Source organism: Megascapheus bottae, chromosome 14 (assembly GCF_031878675.1).
Source record: "Megascapheus bottae isolate mThoBot1 chromosome 14, mThoBot2.hap1, whole genome shotgun sequence".
In the NCBI taxonomy this organism is placed as follows: Eukaryota; Metazoa; Chordata; class Mammalia; order Rodentia; family Geomyidae; genus Megascapheus; species Megascapheus bottae.
In genome coordinates, this window is record NC_143522.1 from 5,328,484 (window position 1) to 5,349,907 (window position 21,424).

Genomic DNA, 21,424 nt, shown 5'->3' on the forward strand with positions numbered 1-21,424 from the left:
GGACCTTTTCCCTCTTTCTCTAAGGTAAGACCTTGCCCATCCTCTCAGCTCTGGAGATCCCGGTGGGCCATCCTTAGCAACAGTTGCTAGGGGCGGAGACATGCAAATCAATTCCAGGCCCAACTATCCCAGTGCGCATGCGGCAAGCAAAATCTCAGCTCTCTCGAGATTTCGCCTTCCCGGAAGCTCTGGAGGTCGGTTCCCGGTAAACGGCGTCGCGATGTGTGGGGACTGTGTGGAGAAGGAATATCCCAACCGGGTGAGCAAGCGGGCACCTAGAACTCCTGTCCTAGGGCCGTAGCCGGCCCTTGAGACTCCTCATACCACCACCGCCGGCCTGGCCCGAGCCGCACGACCCCTTCGAATGACCCGGTAGCTGTATTCAGACACCGGTCACCTGGAGCGGCCTGCGAGACTGCCAGGGGCGCCGGGCCCCGAGTCCCCGCCCTGACTGCTGACGTCAGCCGTCACTCCTATTCTCCTGAGCTTGTGGGGACGGCCGAGGAGAAAGCTCACCGCTGTGACTGTCACCACCACACAGGTGGACAATAATCCCCAGTCCCCCCTCCCCCATGCCATCCTCCCCCTCCATTTGTTGACACTAGATTCTCTTACTGAATTCTAGAGCTAGAACTGCTTCTGCGATTGTCTGTCCTGGCCTAGGTTTTCGAAGATGCTGAAACGAATACCTAGGGAAGGGAAATCACTTACTCAAGTTCACATTCTAGATTAACTAAGATTGAAATTTCCAGACCATTTCTTTCTTTCTTCTGTTTAATCTATACCTCTAAGGCTTAGTGGGTTTCCAAGCTTGTCTTTTCTCATTCATTCCGTGTATACCTAACTCGGATGTATAGATTATGTAAGTAACAAGGAGAGTACATGGTTAACAGAAATGAAAAATAGAACTGTGTATAAATGCTATTTAAGTTTATAGAGAAAAGGAAGAGTGATAGAGAAATAGGACCACGATGATTTCCTCCAGAAAAGCTGAGATTCGGTTGGGACTTGAAGAAGAGCTGTGACTAAGATAGAAAAGAGGGAAAGTGAGTTAGAGGCTGGGGAAAAGAACAAGCAATTCTCATTCCGGTTTTGTGACACACACACACACACACACACATATATATATATATGTGTGTGTGTGTGTGTGTGTATGTGTGTATATATATATATACACACACACACATCCCTGGAAGTGTATGTAAGCATGTCCACAAGCTGCTTAGGATGTTGAGGCAGGAGAATAGTGAGGAGTTTGAGGCCAATCTGAGTAAAGTTAATGAGACCTGATCTCAAAAAGATAATACAACTGTAGACATACTGCATTTACCTAGCATGTGCAAGACAAGGGGTGGGGACAACATATTCATAAGGGCTTTATTTGTAATAGTGCTACCAGAGACATAGTTGTCTTAACTCTGTTCTTACATCCAACAAGGAAAGAAAAACAGTGAAATTAGAAATATGTCACATCTGGACACTGACCCTATACATCTGATAGACATGATGGACAGAAGAAGGATATTTACATGCCACAGGAAGAAGACAATTCATTTCATCATAACCCAAGTTTCAGGTACAGAGGAAACAGTAGAGGAAGAGTTAGAGGCAGAGGGCAAAGGTAGGCATGAAGAGTCCCAGTCGCAGGTGTGGGTTGATTGATGGTGATCTCAGTTCTGCCTCTCAAGTTCCAGAGAACTTCCCACTGTCATCACTTGAGGGGATGAGGTGATTCATCTTGCTCCAGGGTGAAGCCTCATCATTATGTGCGATTGTCTTTATTTGGAAGTGGTCTGTCTTGTAAGCCTCTGCTGTTCCTTAAGTATCCTTTGGTTCCTTGTTACAAAGATGTTATCGATCACTCTGTCTTTGCTGGAATCCAGGGTATTGCAAAGTGACTATAGAAAGAAGGCTTAAATCAAGACCAATGTGAAAATCTAAGGTAGAGATGCAAGATTTTTCTTCTGTTTTTAGTTAATTTGTAGGTTCAAGAAGTCAGTGCTTTTCAGCAAAAATAGGTTTATAAAACCTGTTCAAAAAATAAATTTTCAGTAGATTGAAAGAAGGTTGCCTTGAGAGTGGGAATGATAGCATTAGCATTAGCTTTTGGGGTACTTTGTAGTACTTGTGTAGTTTGCCTATGAGAAATGTCTATCCCTACATGCAGCCCTCAGGACCTGAGGTTACCTATGAGTCAGGAAGTTTTAGTTATAGCAGTGTTTTCTTTCAGAGCCCTTATAGTCTGTAATTTCTGTTTCTATCTCTATGTAACTTTTTTTTTTCCCCTTAAGAACTGGAGGCTGTGCACCTGGTGCACTGAGGGCACATGCCTGTAAACCTAGCTACTCAGGAGGCTAGAATCTGAGGGTTGAGATTTGAAGCTGGCCTGGGCTGAAAAGTCTTTTAGGGTTCTTAGAATATATGAAAGAAACAAGGATGAATTTGTAACTGGAGTCAGTTGAAACAATAAAGATCATATTGAGAAGTTTAGATTTTATGCTCTATAAGCTAGGGTCAGTTATCAAAAAATTAGGAATAGAGAAATGACAATGAAATTTGTTGTTAGGAAAAATGAGTCTTGGCTATGAATTAGGATGATTGGATAGAGGTATTGTGAAAGAGTGTCCCATAGCATGACAGTGGTATACAAATGTGACAATTAGTCCTGATTTCAAAGAAGGGAAGACTTGATTGATTTAATGTGAGAGAGAAGAAAGGAAAAGTTGTAGATGGTTCTAGAGTTTTTGGTGTAAGCAACTAGGAAGTTGCAAGTATCATTGCAGAAATTGGAAAGACAAATGGTCAAATTATTTTTTATCAGGCATCATTTGATATTGAAAATATAACAACTGCTCTTTGGGTATGAAATTTAAATAATCATATTAGCCAAATAAAGGGTTCAAAATTGAAAGAATGTGTTATATGAAAAAAAGAATGTAGGGAATCAAAGACTGTGTGACAAAGAATAGATTAACCAGCCTCGGCTACATAATGAGTTTGAAGCAGGACTGCACTATAGTGAGACACTGTCTAAATCCTCATCATCTAGAAAAAGAATAATTCACTAGGAAATAAAAATGTAAATGGAAGAAGAGTGAAGTATTTGAGGTGGTTGGAAAGCCAGGGAAATGCCTTTCTGAAGCACTTTTCTTGCTTTTTTGTCTGTTCTGAAATAATTAAAGGGCTGTCATGAGGAAGAATTAAATTCTTTTTGCATTGAGAAAGGCTTATTTAGAAGTAACTAGTAGGTGGATATTATGAGTTTGTGGAGTTTGAATCCAAATATGGAACTTTCAAACAGATGTTCAAAGATGGGATAAGATCCTTTTAAAGAGCACTGAGCTCCCTTCCTGTTGTTCTATAGTGAATATGTGGAATCCCATGGTTAATTTTCAGATTTAATTGGGAATTTTTCCCCCATTAACTGAGATTCTTTGAAGTCTGATGTATTTTTAAGAACAGTAAACTTAGAAGCCAAGCCAGGCACCAGTGGCTAATGCCGGTAATCCTAGCTACTCAGGAGGCTGAGACCTGGAGGATTGAAGTTGAACCACAGGCAAACTGGGAGCAATAAAGCTGAGCAGAAGTGCAAAGCTCTGATTTCAAGCCCCAGTACCAACACACACACACACACACACACACACACACACACACACACACACAGAAGCCACTTTTGCACAAGCCATAGAAGCTTGGCAAAGGGGTAATAAAATGTGGCAGCATGGGACTGGAAATGTGGCTTAATAGTAGGGTGCTTGCCTTGTATGCGTGAAGCCCTGGGTTGGATTCCTCAGTACCACACAAACAGAAAAGGCCAGAAGTGGCTTTGTGGCTCAAGTGGTAGAGTGCTAAACTTGAGCACAGAGAGGCTCAAGGAAAGAGCCCAGGCCCTGAATGCAAGCCCCAGGACCAGCAAAACAAAAACCAAAAAAACTAGCAGCAAATATGGTTTGTCAATTAACAGAATTCCTAGAAAAAAAAGTGGCTTGTTGGTAAGCTCTAAGTACATAATAAGTAAGTAATATTTAATTATTTATCTTTGTTGTATAACATGGCTGCAGCTTTGTAGTGGATGTTTTTTACAGACCAGAAATACACAGTACTGAATTTGTCTTAAAGCTCTGACCTACTTTGTAATGTTACACCGAGAACTTCCAACTCAAATGTGTCTAGTTGTAAATGATTCTTACTAATGTTCTGAACCCAGGTATTTTTTGTTGTTGTTGTTGTTACTGTTAAACTGTAAATGAAAACTTTTTTTTCAACAAGCATTTTTTTTTTCAAAAAGCATTTGGCACTTCTTTTTTTTTTTCCCCAAAAAAGCATTTAGTAAGCCCCTTAGAATGAGAGCTGTACAGGCCAGGGGTGGGAGTATGGCCTAGTGGTGGAGTGCTCGCCTAGCAAGCAGGAAAACCTGGGTTCAATTCCTCGATACCACATATGTAGAAAAAAAGCCAGAAGTGGTGCTGGGGCTCAAATGGTAGAGCACTAGCCTTGAGAAAAAGTCCAAGGACAGTACTCAGGCCCTGAGTTCAAGTCCCAGTAGTGGCAAAAAATAAAATAACAAGCCAAAATTGTAATAAAATATTTCCAGTTAACCTAGAATGAAACTTCTGTTTCTGTATTTTGTTTTAGCTTTAAGCAACAGTAATACAAAAGAAAATCATTGATTTGGATTAATCACACTGAAAAAATTATTAAGGGGTGGGGAGAGGGAAATTGGGAGAAAAACATGGGAAGGGTAGCAATATCCAACAAGAAGGGTCCTTACTACCTTACATATGTAACTATAACCTTTACATACATCACCCTGACAATAAAATAAAGAGGGAAAAGTAGTGTGAATTATGGTAGTTAAATTAAAAACTACATGTCCACATGTTTATTTACCTCATTTAAAACTAAGCTACCAGCTAGGTGCCAGTGCTCAGTAGTTACTCAGGAGGCTGAGATCTGAGGATTGAGGTTCAAAGCCAGCTCATGCATGGAAGTCTATGAGACTCTTATGTCCAATTAACCACCAGAAAATCAGAAGTGGCACTGTGGCTCAAGTCATCAAGTGCTAACCTTGAGCTAAAGAACTCAGGGACAGAGACCAGGCCCAGAGTTCAAGCCCCATGACGGACCAGAAAAAATAGTGAAGCTACCAAAGCCATTTACTCAAATTACTTATTAGATGAATGAGCTGGATTTATAACTACCAAAACATTTGTATATAGGTAGGTATTTTTAAAAATTATTCTTACATTTTAATATCTGTAGTAGCAAATGTCTGTGTTAATAATGAACAATCTGAAATAAGTAGGCTAACTTCTACTAGGATTATTGAAAAACAAGATTTAACTAAACCTAAAGCAATAGAAAACAGAAAGTGAAGATCAGAATTAGAAAGTAATGAAACAGAGGTTAGGAAATCAATAGCTTCCAGCTAGGATTTGAACTTTTCCTAGTGCTCATCCAGTGAGCTATATTATCACAGCTCTCTATTTTAACTATAAACATTTCTTTGACAGATCATTTGCAAAACGACGTATGTCTTAATTATTAGCAAAAAATGTTTTATTTAGTTTCTTAGAGATGAAGTAAACTTTCTTCCTTCAATACTGTTTATCAATCTGATTTACTCTAGAACTCAACCTTACTCTACCTGCATTACACATTTGTAAAGCCTGACATCTGTACATTGGAATGCTTTTTTGTTTGTTATATTATGCTATTAAGGCACAAGCAAAAGCTATTTTAATAATCAATAAGCCCATCTTTAGTGTTGACTTAGTGTTGTCGTTTTAATTAAAGTTTAATTCTAGCTAGGATGACTGGCACATATCACTGTCTTGGGTTTGTTTTTTGCCAGTCCTGGGCTTGAGCTCAGGGCCTGAGCACTGTCCGTGGACTTTCTCAAGGTCAGAGCTCTACCACTTGAGCCTCAGCACCACTTCCAGCTTTTTTCTATATATGTGGTACGGAGGAATCGAACCCAGGTCTTCGTGCATGGTAGGTAAGCACTCTACCACTCGGCCAAACTCCTGGCCCCTGTGTCTTGTTTTTTTGAGATGGGGTCTCATGAGTGTTTTGCAACAGTTAGCCTAAACTTGGAAATATCCCAGGTATTATGGTATGCTTCATTTAATATTATTGGGTATTATCTTCTTCTGATTTTTCCATTTCACATTTTACTAAGGTTTATTGTTTCTAAATATGTACTTGTACTTGGTTCCCTCTTTTAAATGCAATTGCAATCCTCAGATTTACAGACCTAACATTGTAGTTTTATTTGTCATGAATTACATTTCTTTAGGGAAGCTGGTAATTTAAAAAATGACTTGGGTATGGCTTTCAAGCAAGTAAATCTATCCCTCCCCCTTTTTTCTGTCGGTCATGGGGCTTGAACTCAGGACCTGGACACTGTCTCTAACCTTTTTCACTCAAGGTGAGCCCTCTGCCACTTTGACCCATAGCATCACTTCCAGTTTTCTGGTGGTTAAATGGAAATAAAATGTCTCATGAAAGCTAGGTGCAGTGGCTCACCCCTGTAATCCTAGCTAGTCAAGGCTGAGATCTGAGGATCAAGGTTCAAAGCCAGCCAGCATGTGAGACTCTTAATCTCACCAGAAGTAGTGCTGAGGCTCAAGGGGTAGGGTGGTAGCCTTGAGCTCAGTGACAGCATGCAGGCCTAGAGTCCAAGCCCCATGACCGGCAAAGAAAGTCTCTTAGACTTTCCTGTCCTGACGGACTTTAAACAGTGATCCTCAGATCTTAGCTTCCTGTGTAGCTGGGATTACAGGTGTGAGCCACCAGTGCCCAACTGTAAATTCCCTTTTGGAAAACACTTTAAGCAAGTTTTTCCCCTTTAGAGTGTATTAAATCTTGTATCATTTTTACCAAAGACTTCAAAATAAAAGAAAATTAAATTCCTATTTTTAACATTTTAGGGTAACACCTGTCTGGAGAATGGATCTTTTCTACTGAACTTTACAGGATGTGCAGTGTGCAGTAAGCGAGATTTTATGCTGATTACCAACAAATCTCTGAAAGAGGAGGATGGAGAAGAAATAATTACCTATGATCGTAAGTTGACTTCTTTTAAAAATGCAAGTCTGTTAGTACACACACACTCTCTCTCTCCCCCCCCCCTCTCTCTCTCTCTCTCTCTCTCTCTCTCTCTCTCTCTCTCTCTCTCTGTGTGTGTGTTTTCTGAGGCCTCTTTCAGTATTGTATTGCAATACAGTTACCAGTTAGGTTTTTAAGAAGAAAATATAGTCCACACCTTATTCATTTACTATTATCAGATGTTCTACATAAAAGACTTTTTTTAATGTGTTCTGGTCCTGGGCTGGAATTCAAAGGCCTATGTGCTATCCCTGAGCAAAAACGCTCAGGGCCAATGCTCTGCCACTTGAGCCATATATTCACTTCTGGCTCTTTGGTGGTCAGTTGGAGATAAGATTCTCATAGACTTTCCTGCCTGGGCTGACTTCAAACTGTGATCCTCAGATCTCAGCCACGTGGGTAGCAAGGATTACAGATGTGAGCCACTGGCACCCAGCTTCATAAATGACTTTTGCAGATAACTGAAGTTTTGGTTCAGGCACCAAATTCTTTTTTAGGGAACTTTGTAAATCCTTCATATCACCTTAAGCAAAATGAAGTGTTTTCCTTTCCTCCTGTAGAATAACTTAGTGGTGGCCTCCAATAGCTATTAACGTGTTGAAGACTGCTTGCCCCTATCTAAATGAAACTGTTCACATTTACATTTCTTGTCTCCTAGTTCTTGGATATGTTCCAAATATGTTTGAAGAATAAATGTATAGATAATAACATTTTGAAACTAGCATATGAAAGACACCAAGCCTGTGGGATAGACTCAGACAATTGAAAAATGTTGTTTTTCCCTTTTGAAGTACTACTATTTCAACTCAGGACCTCATGCTTGTTAGACTGGTGCTTTCCTATTTAAACCATGCACCCCATTGTCTTGTTTTTGTTGGTTGCATTTTAGATATAATGTCACAGAACACTTTTTTTTTGGGGGGGGGGTGGTCATGGGGCTTGAACTCTGGCCTGGGCACTATCCCTGAGCTCTTCAGCTCATGGCTACCACCCTACCCTTGAGCCACAGCCCCACTTCCCATTTTCTAGTGATTAATTGGAGATAAGTCTCTCAGCTTTGTATTATCTGCTGGCTTTGAACCTTGATCCTCAAATCTCACCCTTCTGAGTAGCTAGGATTACAGGCATGAACCACTGTGCCAGTACAAAACATATTTTTTTTTCCTCAGGCTAGTCTTAAATCGAAATCTCCCCACTCTGCCAGTGGCATGAGCTGCTGGGTACCTGACATCATTATTTTATTAAGTGTGCATTCACTTCATCCAGGCAGGAGGGCATGATAGTTGAGAGCAGGGCTTTGGAGGCAGATTGCTTGGAGTTGAATTCTGGTTCTAACACCTTCTACCTCACTAGTTGTCCTACTAACTTATCAGTGTCTTTGTTTCCTTATTTCTGAAAGTACAATAATTATAATATTTATCTCACTGGGTTTTTAAGAACATTAAGAGACTACATAGGTAAAAAGAATTTAGTGGGGTGTGGTGGCTCACATCTTTAATCGTGGCTACTCAGGAGGCTGACATCTGTATCGGTTCAAAGCCAGCCAGGGCACTAAAGATGGGAGACTCTTACCTCCAATTAATGACTAGAAAATGGGAAGTGGGGCTGTGATTTAACGGGTAGGGCCATAGCCTTGAGCTGAAGAGCTCAGGAACAATGCCCAGGCCCAGGGTAGGACAGTAGCCTTGAGCTGAAGAGTTCAGGGACAGTACCCAGGCCCAGAGTTCAAGCCCCATGACCCACAAAAAAAAAAAAAAAAAAAAAAGAATTTAAAAGAGCATCTGGCACACAAATCAGTTGATTTTTTTTTTTAATTATGTTCTTGTTTTTACAAAATCTTCTGTTACCATTAAATTCATATTGAAAGGCTGGGAATGTAGCTCGGTGTTAGAGCATTTACCTAGCATACTGAGGCTTTGGGTTTTATCTCTAGCACTGAAAAAAAAATACTACCTTAATATCCTTCGGGGGGTTTTTTATGATTGGTTATGCTAGCAATTTATTCTCATTTTGACAATAAAAGCTTTTAAGTAGTTAGATCCAGGTTACTTTAAAAACACATTTAACTGTCTGTCAGTTAATTACCTTAGAGAGCTTTCAGTAGGAACTAATGCATGCACACTAAGACTTTGAGTTCAGGCCCTAATTATATAGCAATTGCTGTGTGACAGATTGTGAATTTCTTATTATGGTCAGCATTATAATAGATTTTTGCTATGATAAACATCACACAGGATTCTTATACATTATTTGCTGAGAATCAAAGTGCTACTGTTTTAAGAAACTTACCAATACTTGTGTATATAAGTTTCTCTTTGTTTTGGCAGATTTGTGTAAAAATTGTCACCATGTCATAGCCAGGCATGAATATACATTCAGTATCATGGATGAATTTCAGGTAAATATATAAGTATGGATATATTATGGGAAGGGGATACAAATAATAAAAGTACCCTTGAAAATCTACACAAAAGTTTTTAGGGACTAATAGCAAGTATTAGTAAAGGCCATCCTTGTTTTCTCTCCATACACATTGAAAGAGTAACTTTAAATGTGGATGCATCTCTGTAACCTGTCGTCACAAGAGACATAAGTGAAAGTTTCTGCATTAAAAATGGCATTTTTATTTAGAAAAAATAGCTCAGAGCCAGAAATCTTGTTGCATGCCTATAATTCTTGGGAGTAAAGGAACAAAGGTTAAGAGGATCTTTTTGCCAGCCTGGGCAAAGGTGAGATCACATCTCAACAAACACCATCGTGTCTGTATATGTATGGTAGATTTAAGTGTGCAGCCTGATTATGTAGCTCAGTAGTAGGTTTTCTATGTAATATGCACAAGGCCCTGGATTTGATTCCCAACACAATCAAATTAATTAAAATGTAGTTTTTAAGAAGCAGCCTTTTAGCCAAGTGCTGATGGCTCATACCTGTAATCCGTGCTACAGGAAGCTGACATCTGAGGATCATAGTTTGACACCAACCAAGGCAGGAAAGTCTGTGAGACTCATCTCCAAAAAGCCAGAAAAGCCAGATGTGGAGCTGTGTCACAAGTGGTAGAGTGCTAGCCTTGACCAAAAGGAGGTCAGGGACAATGCTTAGCTCCAGAGTTCAAGCCCCAGGACTGGCAAAAGTAAAACAAATTTAAAAACAAAACAAAATTATGGTCACAACTGTGTTGCCCTTCTTGAACTTGCCAGTAGAAAAGGGAATAAAGTTGTCTGCACCGTTGTCTCTGTCTAGTTCTGTAGCGTTCTCTAGTGTTTGCTTAAACCTAAGAGGTCCTGTCTTAATTAATTTCCAAACAACTAGCAATCTCAGTATCAGGTGTAGAAATACTAATAAATTAACAGAGATGTTTGTTTTCCTAAAGAAGACTGAACAGTTTTTTTTAAGTTTAAAATAAATGTTTATACTGTGTATGACTGTATTAAATAGTTTAGAAAATGACAGCTGTAAGAACAAGACTTTGCCCTAAGGATTTTTGCCTAAAATAAAATCCCTTCTGTTTCCAGTCTGGACATTTGTTAAGCCCAAGACACACTCTCTTTAAATAGATGAAATTTCAGGCAATTAGTTGTTTAAGTATGAGGCATGATGTGGTAGTGAATTTAACATAATTATTTTTCTATACTAAATTAAAAGTAGCTTTTTCAATTTGGAAATTTTCTTTCTTTCTTTTTCTTTCCTATTACGTATTTTTCTTCCTTCCCGTCCAAAGACTTTAATATCCTATTAAAAAAATACCTCTCTAAGAATAGAAATTGTCCTTAAGTGCCCATTTTCCAATTGCTTTATTGCTTTAACTAGAAGTACTAAGCCTAATATGTAGGTTTTTAAGTCTAAGAAATAACTATGCACTTCCAAGATGACATTCTCATATTTGTAGTAAATAAAGCATTACCATATACTCAGTTTATGTAAAGAAAAGGCTCTGGGGATGTATGAATAAACCTGATGTTGCTTATAAGTGTTGAAGAAATTGATCTAGTGTACATAGAGAATCTCTATGGCAGTTTATAGGAAAGCTTTAGCCAACAAAGTCAGTTATGAAGCATGCTTTTTTCTATGCCTCGAGGTAATTATGTACTTTGTCTTCTAGGAGTACACCATGCTGTGTCTGTTATGTGGCAAAGCTGAAGATACTATAAGTATTCTCCCTGATGACCCTCGACAAATGACTCTGTTATTCTAAGATTCCTAGTTCTGTTGTAACCACATTGGTTAGTTTATAATACAGCAATCCTGGTGTTTTAGCTGATAATGAAACTTCTTTGCATATTTTAATTAATTTATTTTTTGTTTGTTTTTGCTGCTTAAACAGCAATTCTCTGAACGAAAAAGTAATGGGGATTTGCACTTCTGTAGAGCCAAGCTCTTTTGCCGAAGTTTCTAGTTAACAATTATCTGACCCAAAAGTAACTAAACTAAGTGCATACGTGGGACCCAGCTCATGATTTTCCATAGAAGGAACCAGAACTCCTTGGGAAAATTAAGGGTAGAATAAGGCAGAAAATATGCAAGATGAGCCCTGGAGCATCTAGGCCACAAAAGAAACTTAATGAAATATTAAAAAAAAATAGCACAGGAGAATGTCAGATAGACAAAGGAGCAACTAAAGAAGCTCCCAGTGACCACAGCTGCACAACCTGAACAAAGAAATAAATGACGTGGTATTGGATTATGACCCAAACTATATAATAAATATCTCTGAGTCCATTTGGATGTTAATATGTGATTGAACTAATGAAATGGATAGATGGATGAATGAATGGATGCAAGCAAACAAATCTCTCACAGGAGAGAGGCGCTGAAACTCAGGGCCTGGGTATTTTCCCTGAGTTTCTTTTGCTCACAGTGCCACGTCCAGCTTTTTCTGTTTATACGGTACTGAGAAATGGAACCCAGGATTTCATGCATACTGGGTAAGCACTCTACCACTAAGCCACATTCCCAGCCCCGGGTAAATAATTTCAATGGATACTTCTATTCCTTAGTGTGAGTTGTACACATAATAACTTCATTCTCTCCCAAAGAATAGAATATGGGAAGCAGGGAGAAGAGAAACTATCTAGTGGAAAAATTTGACAAACAGCCAACTTATTTGGGTTACTTAATATCAACAACAGGGTATGTTGATGGCATGTACACAAGGTTAGGAAGGTTAGGAAGAGACTGAGAATATCAGCACTCCAAGGAATCTCATCTTGTTAGATAAAAGATTTATTACTCAGAAAAGTTTAACTCAGAAAAGTTAAATCAGCTGCTGTATCAGGATCAGTTGTTTTATTCCTGGAATATGTTTTCCTTGTGGTTGCAAATCTATATCTGACCTGCTGAGGAGATGGTTTGGTAAAATGGATTTAAAAAGCAGAGAAAAATTCATTACTTTAAATAGCAGCACTGAACCTATTACAGCCTTTGTACTGTCCATTCTTGGAGTTTGCTAATGCTTCCAGCTTAGTCATTTGAAGCTCATGAGTATGATCTTACATGGCCCTGCTGATCTTGATCTTTTGCAGAACATGTAATTAACTTTGTTTGGGGTATAGATTACAAAAATTTTAAACAAGATCTTATCCATGTATTTCATTGCTCATACCATTTTTCTGTGTTGTGTTATTTTTTTGTGTGTGTGTGTTGTGTTATTTTATCTTCTAGAATGCCATATGGGTTTGATAAAATAAAAACTACTTAAATCTAGTCACTTATTTCCTGTTTAAATAAAGGATAAGTAGGCAAAAGCTTTGGGGTTTTTTTTGTTGTTGTTGTTTTTGCCAGTCCTGGGCTTGGGCTTAGGCCTGAGCACTGTCCTTGAGTTTTCTCAAAGCTAGAGCTCTACCACTTTAGCTACAACACCACTTCTGGCTTTTTCCTATGTATGTGGTATGGAGGAATCAAACCTAGGTCTTTGTGCATGGTAGGCAAGCACTGTACCATTAGGCCAAACTCCTGGCCCCACAGCTTTACTCTTCTTTACTTCCCTTTTGAGCTTCTAGATGAAAAAGAAATCACTTGTGAATGTCATTGGAAGCGTGGTCTGGTCCTGATTCTTCATTCTTTTTCTGCTCATTTTATGTAGGAGTCTGATGTTTACACAGTTGACATCTTGAAAGGAAAAGCTCAGCCTGCATTTGTTATTGTATTGCTTTAGGTGTCTTTCCTCAGATGTTGGCATCCCTCAGTACCAATTAATTGACATAGAACCCAGCTTGGACACAACTAAATATTTTGTCTTATATATATTGTTACTAAGACATACATGTTCACTGCTCTGTATTTAAATGTATCAAAAATCCTGCTGATTTCCTTCTTCTATGAATAAGTCTAGTTATTTGACTGAACTTGAAGTACTGGATACTAAAAATGTCAGTTATTCAACTGTAGTACAAGTCTGTATTATGAGATACAACTTTGTATGTAAGTAGAAAAGAAAGCATGAGCACATGGCATTAGCTCTGCCATAGTTATCCTACCCATACCTGTTTAAGAGAATAATGGAAAATAGAAGGCATCATATAAAATGCCATTATTGGGTTTTTTTGGACAGTTACACATTTTTAATGTTTTCATTATGACATTTGCATACATAATAATGTAATTTGGTCATGTTTACCACATACCCACACACATTACTCTCTTGTCCCGCCTCCTACTAACCAACTTCTTCCCAAATAATCTCCCTTCTATCTTCATGTTTTTTGTTTGTTTGTGCTGGTATGGGATTTAATATCTGGGCCTCATGCACTCCCTTTGGTACTCATAACTGGCTCTACCACTTGAGCCATGCTTTCATTTCTGGTTTTTTGCTGGTTAATTGGAGAGGAGTCTTAGGTTTATCTGCCTTGACTGGTATCCTACTTTGATCTTAGGATCTCAGTCTCCTTAGTAGCTAGGATTATAGTCGTGAGCTTTAGCACCTAGATTTTTAATTTCTTTTTTTTTCTAATCTAGAGTTTACCTTAGAAAGAAAACATGAGTCTGGCTTATTTCACTTAACATAGTGTTCTCCATTTCTACCCACTTTCCTACAGTTGACATTAATTTTGTTCTTATGACTAAAGGCAATTTATTTATATGCCACAGTCTCTTCATGCATCCATTGGTGGGCATCTATGCTGATTTCTTGGCTATAGTGATAATGCTATAATTAATATTCCATGGAGTTTTAAAATCAATGCTATAGTTGTGAATGAAAGCATCTTAAGATATGCAGGGCTGTGTGCTGCAGGCCTTCTTTAGTGGCTTTTTTTGTTTCTTTTGTTTAGTAGTAGCTTGTTGCTATTTTCCTAATGCCTGCTGTTTAGAATTTATAGATCAGTAAGGAAAGGGAAAGGATGAGGAAACATCTTCACTCCATTCCAGACTTCTTACTGTAAGCCACCAAACATTCACACTCTCTTCCACTTTTTTGTACACTTCTCTCTATGACTCCCTTCTATCGCATGTAACCGGAGTTTATAAAGATAGTACTATCTTTTAGGATGATTAGCCCCAATTGCCTATATACAAAGAAATATTTATATGGGATTCTGTGTCTACATAAATGCACATACATGTATGTAAAACATACACAGATTTTCATGTATACCTGGATGTACATGAGTACTTTATGTATCTGAGCTAGTTAAGGGTGGTTTTCTTGCTCTGTTAATGTAAGCAACCAAATAACATGGACCTAACTGGGCACTGGTAGTTCATGCCTATAATACTAGCTATTCAGGAGGCTGAGGTCTGATGATCCTGGTTTGATGCCAGCCCACGCAGGAAAGTCCCTGAGACTGTCTCAGCACTGGACTAGAGCCACTGGACTAGAGCACTAGACCAAGCAGAGTGCTTGCTGTAAACATGAAAACTGGACAAGTATGAGGCCTTGATAATGGTAATAGTGATAATCTGGAGCAATCGGTGGCTTTGAAAGAAAATGTGAGCAGCATTTAGAACGACCTGGCTTAGCTTTTATTTCTACTCTTTACTTCTTTTATCCCTGGAAAGTGTTTTGTTCAACTAACTTCTCTTTAAATAGTGATAAAAACTCATCTGATCCAAATGAGGAATGGAATGTATGGAAAGTACTTAATGCTGTTAATGAATATAGAAAATATTTGATAAGGAAGTTTGAGTTTGGCTATTTTAAGAGCAATATTGCAATAATCATTAATATACTTAATCTCAGTCTGTATTTGTTAATGGCCCTAAAGGTACTTCTTCCAAATTGTATTTTTTGTGAGAACTCTCAGAGAAGCGATTATGTCATCCCTCTAAATTGAGCAGCATTATCTCAGCACTTCTGGAAGAGTGTGTTAATGAGACTTCTCTCTACTTCTCAGTGCCCTGAGGGAAATTTGATTAAAAGAATTTGTTTATCCAGGAAAAAGCTTTGCCTTGTGTGTTGCTGCTGCTGAGGGTGAAAAGGGGACAGATGAAAAGTAAAGGAAAAGAATACTTTCTCTTCATTTTAATAACACCACGGTCAAAGGTTCAAAGCTCAGGGTGGCAAAATGGACATTTTCCATCCTTCTCATCTGTTCCTTCTGAGCCAAACTGGTCAGGTCCAGTCTGAATCAAACAGCATTTCCCTGAAGAGCCCTCTTTTGGTATTGTAATTCCTTCTGACTGCTTGCAAAAGTCACTTATACTGAAATACCCATTCCTTTGGGAATCCCTAAATTATTCATTCAACTTGAGCCTCAGAAGAAAGACACACGACACTTCATAGGCATATCAAGCCTTCAATTGCCAGTGACATAATGCTAACATCTAGGATAGCTGGCTATTGCTGGATATAACAAGGGTCTATACCACCATCAAAATGATGAACAAATCATAGTATGATTTCCAGCATGAACCTCTCATTTTGTCAGGGAAGCAATTTGTCTCTGTAGTTTAACTGCTTGAAATCAGTGTGTACGTGGTACTGCCTCAAAAACATTCACGCCTCAGTAGCTTCAAGAAAATGAAAGGCTTGTGTCAAGTTGAGGGCAACCTTAATTTAGCATAAGGTGCCACAGAAGGATGCCAGGGGATTCCCATTGTAATACTCAGGTTACTCTTGCAGTAAAGTACCCCCAGTGACACAGACTTTTAGTTGAAGGTCAGACAATGAGGAACCTTAGTCTCTACCATATTGGCTTCACAGAGGATATAAGAACTTGGAACATGATGAAGAGCAGATTAAAGGGAAAACGTTTCTGGGTGAGCATAGGATTCTTTGAACAGTATTTAGTGTGCAAAACTGCCCCTTCAGGCCTTCTATGAGAAGTAAAATATTCCACCTAGTGGCCAAAGGGAAATGTGTAGTAAGGGTCCAGGGTGAGGTTTATAAGGCAACGGTATAGGGCAGTGCCTCTCAGCACATAGAGAACATGATAGAACCCAGCCTGGGTGGTAAGGTAACGTAGGAATGCACTACTAGAGGAGGGACATTGTCCTTACAAAGCCACTCCATACACCAGTTCTTACAATACCAACTCGAGAGGTTATTAATTCTGAAGAAAGAAATGAACCCAGCCATTCATGCCTCTGTTTGTCTTGAACATAATTGGTTCATATAAGGGCTTGAGAATGGGAAGAATGTGACCTTTAAAAGGAGGCTCAGAGGTCAGGAGTTTGGCCTAGTGGTAAAGAGCTTGCCTAGCATGCACGGAGTCCCAGGTTTGATTCCTCAGTACCATATATATAGAAAAAGCAAGAAATGGTGCTGTGGCTCAAGTGGTAGAGCTCTAGCCTTGAGAAAGACCAAGGACAGTACTAAAGCCCTGAGTTCAAGCCCCAGGACTGGGCTGAGATTCAGAGCCAGGCATGGTGGCTGATGCCTGTAATCCTATCTACTCAGGAGGCTGAGATCTGAAGATCATGGTTCAAAGCCAAACCAGGCACTAAAAAGTCCATGAGACTCATCTCCAGTTAATCACCAGAAAACCAGGAACGGTGCTGTGGCTCAAGGGGTAGGGCAGTAGCTTTGAGCTGAAGAGCTCAGGACAATGACCAGGTCCAAGAGTCCAAGCCCCATGACCTACCAAAAAAAAAAAAAAAAGAGGCAGCTCAGTCTAGCAAAAGATCAAAACCATACTATCCATTCAGGTAATTTGGGGGAAAAATAAAGTCTTGTGTTTCCAGTAACTGCACCCTGTGTGCTTTTGCTGACAGTAGTTGACCAAATGGAATTTCAGAAATTTCCTCAAAGGACTGATAATACCTAGCTGGCCAAATACCCACAGTGAGAATCTTTTCCTGATTGTAATCATCCAGCAACACCCAGTATGCCTAGAGGAAAAGGGTTTTAGTCCTCTTCACTCCTGTTTTTTTCTCCAGTTCTGAAGAGGAGCCATAAAAGAATAAAACGCACATTTTCTACATATCTTCTTGCCACTACAGACCTTGCTTGACAGTCTGCACTCCCGATAGCCATTAGTGTATTCCCTTGATCAACTTCCTCCACCAAAAAGGAACTTGTGTGCCACTACCTCCTCTGTCCTGCTTCAGTGTGTACCACCCATCTGACAAGAAGATACAAACAGCCTGGCCATTTCCACACCTGTCCTTTATTAGACTCATTCTCTAGCAGGCTAGCTCCAGGCCTTTCACACTTTTCAGACATCATCCATTAGGTTTAGGAAGATGCTATCATTCTGTGAAGTCCCAGGGCCTACCTGAATCTTAGAGCCCCAAGTTTAAACACAAGGAGAGTTGAGAAAAAGGGAACAGGTGGATGGAAAAGGCAGGGCTCTTGAATGAAGGGGAATGATGTACAGACAAAGCTTAGGTCTAGCAGTGCCTCCTCAGGGCAGGCTTACTCCTAGGGAAGGAAGCTTAGGGTCTGGAAGGAGAGGGAGTTCAGCGGGCTGAGCAGCTCACATCTATATGGCAACTTTGAGGAGGCGCTTGATGTCAGGCTCGATGTTGATGGTTTGGAAGGTACGGCTGTAGCGGCGGAAGGGCTCCCCCTCTGGCCCTATGAGGAACTTCTCAAAGTTCCAGGCCACATCTGAGCGGCGCACAGGACTCCACATGATGAGCTTAGGATCGGTCATGAGAGAAAATGGGTCATCATAAGGGTAGGGGAGCTTGTCCTTCAGGTAGGCGAAGACAGGATGCTCATTCTGCCCATTGACCTCACACTTTTGGACAAGAGTGAAGGTGGGCTGGTATCCACCCCCAGGACGGACATACTTAAGACTGTTCAGGATCTCCTCATTCTGACAGTTCTCCTAGGGGAGAAAAAAAAAAAGACAAGGAACATGGAAACAGGAAGAGGAAGCCAAGAGTCCACTACTGGAAGTCTTTTTTCCAAATCTCCCTTGCCAGGATCATTCTTTTCTAGCTGTATGACATGTATGTTTCTCTTCCATTTTGTCTAATATCCTTGGGATTTTCCCTCTCCCTGCTATTGTTTGATAGTCTGCTAGGCCATTTCTGAAAGTTCTTGTAGTTGCTAGTTTTGCTGCTCTTAACTGAACATTTGAACTATTGCTTCTGAACATAATTTTCCCTGAGAGGTTCATAAAGTGCTTATTTGAAACTCCAGGGAACCTTAGTTAGGGGTCAGAAGAAGCAAAGGAAAGGATTCATAGCTCATTCTAACTTATTTTACTTACCTACAACCATCTACACACCCATACACACACATACAAGCTCTCTCCCTCTCCCTTCCCCTCTCCTTTTCTCTCTTCCCCTCCCTCCCTCTATCTTTCTCTCTCTCCTCAAATAAAGGATGAAAGTGAAGCTCAGGAGAGTGGGATTACAGTTTCTGGCTTTCATCTTACCTTATCCTAAAACTAAAATGCAAATAGAAGGACATTGATGTAGGAAGAACACACACAAGGGAAAGGCAAAATAGGTAACCAACAACTAGTCTAACAAAACTACGTAATGGCCAACAGGGATAAATTAAATATGATGAAAAACAGGGGTTTCCTGATCTAGAACAGGGTTTGAAAAAATAAGTGCTGCTTGTAGGGCTGGGAGTTTGGCCTACTGGTAGAGTGCTTGCCTAGCATGCACAAAGACCCAGTCAATTCCTCAATACCACATACATAGAAAAAAAAAAATCTAGAGGTGGTGCTGTGGCTCAACTGGTAGAGCTCTAACCTTGAGAAAACCTAAGGACACTGCTCAGGCCCTGAGCCCAAGCCCAGGACTGACAAAAAAAAAAAGTGCTTGAGGAGTAGAGGTTGTAAATATATAATTATTGCTTTCATTTTGCTTCTATCCAAAGACAACCAAACCTCATCATTACTCACTATACTCAGCCACAAGTGCTTTTAGCTTAGAATCTGTTACCTGTCATCCCCTCCTCACTACCATCCCATAACTTGTGCCCAGTCACAATCTCTGTACTTGACAACCCCCAAATGCCAGTGAGAATCTATTTTCTCCCTCCTTCCCAGACTAAGAATCAGATCTCCCTGGGATAGAAAGTTCCTGTCTTTAGCCAGATTCAGTGGTGCATGTCTGTAATCCTAGCTACTCAGGAGGCTGAGATCTGAGGGTCCTGGTTCAAAGCCAGCCAGGGCGCTAAAGACGAGAGACTCTTATCTCCAATTAATCACTAGAAAAGGGGAAGGGTGGCTGTGGCTCAAGGGGTAGGACAATAGCCTTGAGCTAAGGACAGTGTCCAGGCCCAGGGGTAGGGCAGTAGCCTTGAGCTGAAGAGCTCAGGGACAGTGCCAAGGCCCAGAGTTCAAACCCCATAACCCACAAAAAAAAAAAAAAGAAAGTTCCTATCTTTGACCTTCTAGAAGAGTCATTAGTACAGTCAGTTCTAGGCCATGGTGACATTCATGAGCCCCATCTGATCTCTATCAGACTTATCTCTTGATGCAAATGGTTAGCTGGCTCCTGGTAGGTAATGGACTCCCTCTAGCACCTAGGCAGACCAGAGTGATGATGAGGTTAGAGGCCCTTCTAGGGCTGGCAGAAGTCTCTTAAGAGGTTTTGCCTTTCCTTTCTGCCTCTGTGCCTTGGGAAAGGCTTGAAAGAGAGCCAAGAAGGAAATGGTGAACCGAGCAATAATGGTTTTGGCTTCAGTTCACCACAGCCAGTGATCTTTCGTCCTTCGTGCTTACATATCCTAATTTTTCCATGCCTTTCTACCACTGTGAGTTGAACGAAGGGAATTATTAGTGTTCACTTGGTGACATCCTGCCTCATAGAGTGTCACTTGGTGACAACTCAGCTCATAAACAGAAGAATTACTAAAAGGTAGGGCATAAGGTTGAAGATCTGTCATAACTTGACTCAGATTAGACATGGTGCATGTGATTCCCAAAGGCCTTTGCCTTTTTCCCATTCCTTTTCCACTTGACTAAACCAACATGTTTCTGATCTAAATAATAGGTTGCTTACATTTGTGTAATATTTTCTATTTTTCTAATTACTTTTACATGTCTTTCCTCACGAACCTCACAATAGTCCTGTGAGTTAAATGGCATTATCTCTAGTTTACAGATGTGGAAACTAAAATAGAAATATTCAGTGCCTCTTTCAAGGGCTCAGAGCTACCCGAGCAGCATCAAATATAGCAGGAACAAATGTCTCCGAGTCAGTCCAATCATAGTTTGACTTTTGGCCTATTTCTTCACTCGTTCATTCAGCAAATATTTAATGCATGTATTTGGTACCCTAGGCTCTGAAGATAGGATGGAGATAAAAGACACACCTGGTGGCAGTCCTCATGAAAGACAGTGGAAAGACCATAACACATGAGAACACATAACCTCCACGCTTAACTTAAACATCTACTGCCTTGTGGAATTGCACTTCCACCTGAATGAGGAAGTATGCCCATCAATTCCAGACGCTCCAACACAATCATTCACTCCCTTTCTTCTCTTGCAAAAACTATACCCAAAGGACCCCTCACCTGATGTCCAAACTGGTTGCAAGGAAAACCAAGAACCACCAGGCGTCTGGGAAAGCGGCATTGCAGCTCATTGAGCTGGGTGAAGTCCCGGGTGGTTGTGCCTCAGAGCGATGCCACATTCTCGATCAGCACCGCCCTGCCTCGGAACGTGTTGAAATCTACCTTCTCCCCATCCAGGCTGATGGCACTTAGATCATAGAAGGACTTGGCGATGTAGGCCATGGTGAAGCACCGAGTGAGCCCTGCGCAGTCGTTGGAGCCCACTTAAAGGTTTGTGGAAGGGGTGGGGAGGAAGGAGGAGCCAGGAATAACAGAAGAGCACACAAAGGGCCTTTGAGCCTTTCCTGGATGACTTAGCAAAAACATGCACTCACCTGTACACGTTGTTTGAATTAGGAGGTTGCTCCTCCTTCCTTACCACCTCCAGCCCCACCCTGCTGGCAACCTGGAAAG

The 21,424-nt window shown here is 40.3% G+C and overlaps 2 protein-coding genes across 4 annotated transcripts; one reads left to right on the plus strand and one right to left on the minus strand.

Moving 5' to 3' along the window:
* Window positions 1-205: 205 nt before the first annotated feature.
* On the plus strand, window positions 206-11,788 carry Churc1 (churchill domain containing 1). 3 transcript variants are annotated; one of them, XM_090344300.1, is made up of 5 exons: window positions 611-862; window positions 1,439-1,621; window positions 6,979-7,068; window positions 9,438-9,508; window positions 10,056-10,414. In XM_090344300.1, the coding sequence occupies exons 2-5, from the start codon at window positions 1,465-1,467 to the stop codon at window positions 10,068-10,070; spliced, it is 333 nt and encodes a 110-aa protein (XP_090200426.1). In that variant the 5' UTR covers window positions 611-862; window positions 1,439-1,464; the 3' UTR covers window positions 10,071-10,414. The 3 variants fall into 3 exon arrangements, with proteins under 3 accessions (XP_090200424.1, XP_090200426.1, XP_090200425.1); XM_090344299.1 differs by lacking the exon at window positions 10,056-10,414 and adding an exon at window positions 11,210-11,788 and having other exon boundaries at window positions 623-862; XM_090344298.1 differs by lacking the exons at window positions 611-862; window positions 1,439-1,621; window positions 10,056-10,414 and adding exons at window positions 206-259; window positions 11,210-11,788 and having other exon boundaries at window positions 6,933-7,068.
* A 5,843-nt stretch (window positions 11,789-17,631) lies between these two features.
* On the minus strand, window positions 17,632-21,207 carry Gpx2 (glutathione peroxidase 2). The gene is made up of 2 exons (XM_090345378.1): window positions 20,972-21,207; window positions 17,632-18,317 (listed from the first exon to the last, which is right to left on the minus strand). Exons 1-2 carry the CDS (start codon window positions 21,191-21,193, stop codon window positions 17,967-17,969), a joined length of 573 nt encoding a protein of 190 aa, XP_090201504.1. The 5' UTR covers window positions 21,194-21,207; the 3' UTR covers window positions 17,632-17,966.
* Window positions 21,208-21,424: the final 217 nt, after the last annotated feature.

Bases quoted from the DNA above. Each gene is read 5' to 3' on its own strand.
- Churc1 (XM_090344299.1), top strand. From the start codon at position 1,465: ATGTCACATCTGGACACTGACCCTATACATCTGATAGACATGATGGAC. The intron at 7,069-9,437 runs GTAAGTTGACTT...TTGTTTTGGCAG, and splicing joins AGAAATAATTACCTATGATC to ATTTGTGTAAAAATTGTCAC. The intron at 9,509-11,209 runs GTAAATATATAA...TTTGTCTTCTAG, and splicing joins GTATCATGGATGAATTTCAG to GAGTACACCATGCTGTGTCT.